This window comes from Psittacula echo (assembly GCF_963264785.1).
Source record: "Psittacula echo genome assembly, chromosome: 6".
Classification (NCBI taxonomy): Eukaryota; Metazoa; Chordata; class Aves; order Psittaciformes; family Psittacidae; genus Psittacula; species Psittacula echo.
In genome coordinates, this window is record NC_137743.1 from 7,086,524 (window position 1) to 7,092,221 (window position 5,698).

At 40.5% G+C, this 5,698-nt stretch overlaps 1 protein-coding gene across 1 annotated transcript; it reads left to right on the forward strand.

The window, feature by feature from the left end:
- Positions 1-4,401: 4,401 nt before the first annotated feature.
- Positions 4,402-5,445, forward strand: PRLHR (prolactin releasing hormone receptor; the record flags this gene model as incomplete). Its single annotated transcript, XM_080621535.1, has 1 exon — positions 4,402-5,445. Exon 1 carries the CDS (start codon positions 4,411-4,413, stop codon positions 5,443-5,445), a length of 1,035 nt encoding a protein of 344 aa, XP_080477661.1. The 5' UTR covers positions 4,402-4,410.
- Between the last annotated feature and the right edge of the window lie 253 nt (positions 5,446-5,698).

Here is a 5,698-nt window from a genome sequence, read left to right on the forward strand (position 1 = left end):
AAACTTCTGTTAGACTAAAGGACCAGCACTTTTTCATCACATCCCCTCCCTTCCTGTTCTTAAGGACAGGTGGCACATTTGCTTTCTTTCAGTCACAAGAGTTGTGTTGCCATGCCATAAAAATAGGAAAAGTCCTTATTGTTCACCCAGCAGTTCCATGTGCCAGTTCTTGCAGAATTTGGCAGTAGAGATTAGCTAGCTCCCAACAGTATAAGTTTATTCACTTCTACATTTGGCTTTTACCTTGTTGTGGTAATTGTGACCCAGCACCTTCATTCCCAGGAAACCACTTGTAATTTTCCTCAGTTTTTTACAGTTATCTTTAGTTTAGCTCAAGATCTTTGTCACCTAAGGAACCAGCTTGCTCTTCTCATCTAACTTTTGCTTAGCAGACTAATAGTTATGCGCACACAGGGAAGAACTGAACCCTTATTCTATATTTAACCTGCAACCTTAACAATGTTTTGATTTAAATTCAAGCCTCCTCTTCATTCAAGTTGTTGAGCTCCTCTTCAGCTTAAATGAATCAGCTGAATCTTTAATTTATCAAAATTTGGTACTTTAAATTTGAGAAAAGCAGCAACAACAACCCAAAACTCTGAGACAAACAAAACCCTTAGCTGTAAGCATGGTTTTTAGAGTTTGGAGACTGTGATGTTTCAGTCCACAGCAGTGGCAGAGAGGATGCATTTATATGACTAAATGAGAGAAGGAGAGACAGGCTGCTCTGTCTTAGAATTGTGATACACAGCCTTGTTCCCTGACTGGTCAAAAGAAGAATTTGCTAAAGGAACCCCCAGCTCTACTTCATTCAAAACAGGCAAAGTGTTTATATCTATTGTAGGCTCTGCAAGAACTACCTGATGTGCTCTGCTCAGAACTTTCCTGGAGGAATGTGAAAGACACTTGAAAGTTGTGTGATGCCTAAGAAGTTGTGTTTTACAGAAGGTACCTATCAAATAAACAAGAATAGAGAAAACTAACATCTGAGACTGTGAGACTTCAATGACAGAAGGAAATATTTGGTCTCTAAAGACTAAATAACAGAAGGGAGGGCCCACTAGCTGAAGGACAGTTGTGCTTTGCAAGTGTAGCTGCTAGGATCAGATCTCATTCCTGGATCATGCTGGTTTAGTTAGGAACTACAGGGATGATTAGACATGCACGTAAGGAAGGGTGTTAGTGCTTTAGGAGGTTTACCACTTCCTGAAAGTCACATAGCACCTTACAATGTTTGTGCTCACAGTGTCTGTACAGAGTTGGACAGATTAGCGTAAGAGATCATGAAAGGTCAGCTGTGAAAGGTTTCTGTGAAGAAGTGTTGATCTGGCTCTAAGTATAACATTCTCCATTGAGTCAAGGAGCATCAGGGTTTCAATTAGACACTAATCAGCATTCTTATTTGTGATACCCTTAAACACTGGAATGTCAAAACAATTCTAATATGACAGTAATGAAATTTCTGTGATCTTTTCTCTTTTAATGAAAGAACTCTGTGTGTGAATAGACTTGTACTCTGTTCAGGAAGGACTTTGTCACCCAGCCTAGGAAATTCTAAACAAGATTACTATTTGCAGTTTTAAAAGGAGGAAAGAGGGTTTCTTTGAGGTAAAATGCTGAAAGACTTTTTCTATTCAAGCCCTTATTACATATTATCTTTCCAGGTCTTGGCTGTAGAGTACAGTTGAACTGAAAAATGTTCTGCCTGAAGCCAAAACAAACAGAAAATCACTAACAGAAATAGGGTGGGAGCCTTCAGACAGAGGCTGTACTGGTTACTGGTTTCAGAGGTGAAGACAATACAGCTGAAGGTAAGAGAAAATGCAGGAAGATCACTCCGTACTGCTTGAAATAAAATAATCTTTAAGGTTACTTACAGTTTTTGTGACCTGAGAATTAAGGTGACCTTGAAGGCTACTTTAGATGATATTTTGTTTCATTTTTATTTTCATATAGAGAAGGATAAACCTTTTTCTCATAGAAATACAATGACAAAATTTATTGGATCTACTCTGCAGCTCTTGCGAATGAAACAGAAAAATCACTCAGTTAAAATGTGATATTCAACTATTATCTGTGCTCTGCCATTATCATGAGGCTTCTTCCAGTGAGATGTGGGCAGTATGAAGTCCATTTACATATGCTCCCTTTTAATTTTTTGATATCTTCTGCCTTACAATAGAGACCACATCCAAAGCCTTTATTTAAATCCAAATTAAATAAAGACTGTATTTTTATCCCACATTAAGTTAAACAATTGCATTTGTGGATTCTAGGAATTATTTTTGTAGCATGCTGCTTGACACCAAATAGTATGGGTGCTCTGGGTGATGAAAGCAGTAGGAATCCCCCTTTTCCTCGCCTCTTTGCAACCTCTACCTTCAGGTCCCTCTCCTATTCTGGATTTGGGTATGCAGAGATAAACAGGTACTATATTCCTCTGGGTCCCATCCAGCTTAGACAGATGAGATTGGATTTTGACATGGAATATAACATCCCATTTTTTGTATAGGTCATAGGTAGGTTACTGCATCCATGAAGTGGAGGATGGCACTCTGAGGAACGGTTGTTCTTCCCTCAGGCTGGAATTATAGCTGTATTCCACCCTATACGATAGTCTAACCGTATATGCAATGACATGGAGTCAGCACTGAGGATGTTTGAAATGCTGATCCATCATGAGCCATTGTGGGAGAATGGCTCTGGTCTGAACATGGGCTACAAAAGATTAGCTTCTGATTTAGGATTATGGAAAGGATTAAGACACAAATCAAATATATTTAAACTCGTGATTTATGTCAAATTGCATGAAAACAGAAGAAGGAAATGGTTCTGCTGGTAGCTTCATAGAAAATAGTAAGTTAATATTTCCTTAGAGTAGCCTAAAAGATTTGGGCATAAACTGTCCATTGAAATTGTATCTAAATCCGCTGAGTGCCTTGCAAAACCCAGCAATGTTCTCTGACCTGAGGTATCCAGAAGTGGTTAGGCTGTTCCATTTATTTTTTAGTTTCCCTAACTGATGTAAATGGATGCCGTGCAGCTTCACTATTTTTCACCAGCTGAAGTGATGGTTTCAGAATTGGTTGGAATGGAAGAGAATTAACGGAGAATTAGAGAAATAGGCAAGAGCTGGATGGGGATGTCTGCTTATATTCTGTAAGCACTTATTCTAATTTTTCCTTTCTGATGTCTGACCAAAACAGAACAAGCACAGTGTGTTTTATGTGCTGGTTATCACTTGTTGTCTAGTACAGAAAAGGTTAACAAACCTACTGCAGGAATGAAGAAACACGCCAAATGTTTGTGGGCAGCTGCAATATTAGAAACAGGTTGCTGTAGTTCACAGCAGGCAAACCCGTACAGCTAAGCTATTTGGGTGCTACTATTTCCTTAGAGATGACTGCATTTGTTTACTTTTAAGGTAAAAAAGTTTGCACTTTTACTGTGCAAACCCCACTGAAAATAGTCACAATGGGTGAGCAACCATTGAACCACCATTAGAAAATAAATTGAAATAAAATAAGATCCTTTGTGCTCTACGCTAAATGCACATTTCTAATCCGAACTTCTTTCACAAGTATGTAGCTGAGTCCCTCTAGTGGCATAAACATTTATTTGGCTTCACATGTTATTAAAATTCTATTTTAGTCCATTATAGCAACAAATTCACAGGTAGCTTTTCTGGGCACTCTGAGAGCTGTGGCAAAGTAAATCTTGGATTAGATACTGTGCAAGCTCGTCTTTATGAATGTAAATTGATTTTTAAGTTGTGAGGGGTAATTATAGGTGCACTGGAAGAAGGGAATATTTGAAAGGATATTCTAGAATTAATTACTATCAGTAAGAAACACGCAAAGAGCAACGTAATACCCAGGGCAGCCAATAGGGATAAAAGCTTATACACAAATCTGTCACGACCTAGAAGTGAAGACTGTTTAAAAACACTGATCTCCACTTAGCTTGTAAATGCGCATCACCCTCTTTCTCACTCACATATATTCTCTCTCTCCCTGACACACACACACGCTTCTGGATTTGCAGAAGACAGACGTCTAGGGCACATTCTTGACATCCACAGGAAAATTATATGGGATTAAAAAACCACAGCAGTAAGTACTCACTGAATTACATGTTTTTTAAGTGGCATGCTGTCAAAACTTAGATTTAATAGTAAATACAGGAGGACTTTAATGGAAATGGGTTGTATTTGATTTTCCTTAGGAACTGCTGAAAGCTGCCTCTTGAGGATTACAACTTCACCTTTTCTTTTTACGGATGCTTGTTTACTATCCATGTGGTAACCTCTGGACAGCCAGTAATCCATTCATTACCCACAGTGATTGAGTGCAGGAGTAGTGCAGTGGCAACTACTTCACTCAGCTGACGGCAGAAGACAAAAGGAGGGAAATGATGAATTCGGACAATTTAACCTCCCAAAGCTTCCTCTCTGCGATTCACAGCAACACCAGCAGTTTATTCTCAGGGCTCCAGTTTGTTCAGTCCTTCAAGCCACTCATCATCCCCTGCTACTCGCTAGTGGTTTTTATTGGTGTCATTGGGAACTACCTTCTCATTTATGTTATCTGCAAGACAAAAAAGATGCACAATGTCACCAACTTTCTGGTAGGCAATCTGGCTTTCTCAGACATGCTTATGTGTGCAACCTGCGTGCCCCTGACGCTTGCCTATGCCTTTGAGCCCAGAGGATGGGTGTACGGGCGTTTTATGTGCTACTTTGTTTTCTTGATGCAACCCGTCACTGTGTTTGTGTCTGTCTTTACTTTGACTGTCATAGCTGTGGATAGGTATTATGCCATGGTGTACCCATTCCGCAGGAGGCTCACAATCCCTATTTGTGCTTATATCCTGGCTGCTATTTGGTTGCTGAGCTGTACCTTGGCTGCCCCAGCCTTGGTCCACACTTATCACGCAGAGTTCCCAGAACTGGACTTCTCTATCTGCGAGGAGTTTTGGTTCCACATGAAAAGAGATCGCTTAGCTTATGCCTACAGCACTCTCATCATCACCTATGTACTGCCTTTGGCTGTCATCTCCCTGTCCTACCTGAGAATCTCTGTCAAGCTGAAGAACCGTGTAGTCCCTGGCAATGTCACCCAGGGCCAAGCTGAATGGGACCGAGCTAGGAGGAGAAAGACTTTTCGCTTGCTAGTCTTAGTGGTGGCAGCCTTTGGAGTCTGTTGGCTGCCTCTGCATATCTTCAACATGATAAAGGACATCGACATCAGCTTGATTGACAAGCAATATTTCAACTTTATCCAGCTGCTGTGCCACTGGTTTGCAATGATGTCTGCTTGTACCAATGCCTTCCTGTATGCCTGGCTCCATGACAGCTTTAGGGGGGAGCTGAAGAAAATGTTTGCCTGGAAGAAGAAGAAAATTGGACCCACTACAAACTGCATTATGGCCAGTGTGGTGCTGTAAAAGAGAGCTGGTGGGAGTGCACTTCCTTCATATGGTAACACTGTAAGTCTTTTCCATTTCTAATTAGTCCTCATTCCTCACATACTTTTTCAGGGCTCAATTATAACAACGCAAGCCCCATGTGTAGCTTCTCCAGTACCTCCATTCCTACTGGAGGAGAGACAGACGCTATGCCCCCAAAATGCCTTTACTTTGACTGGAGTTAGAGGCCAAGGAGATATTAAGCACTGTAAGATATTCTTACGTAAGCTAC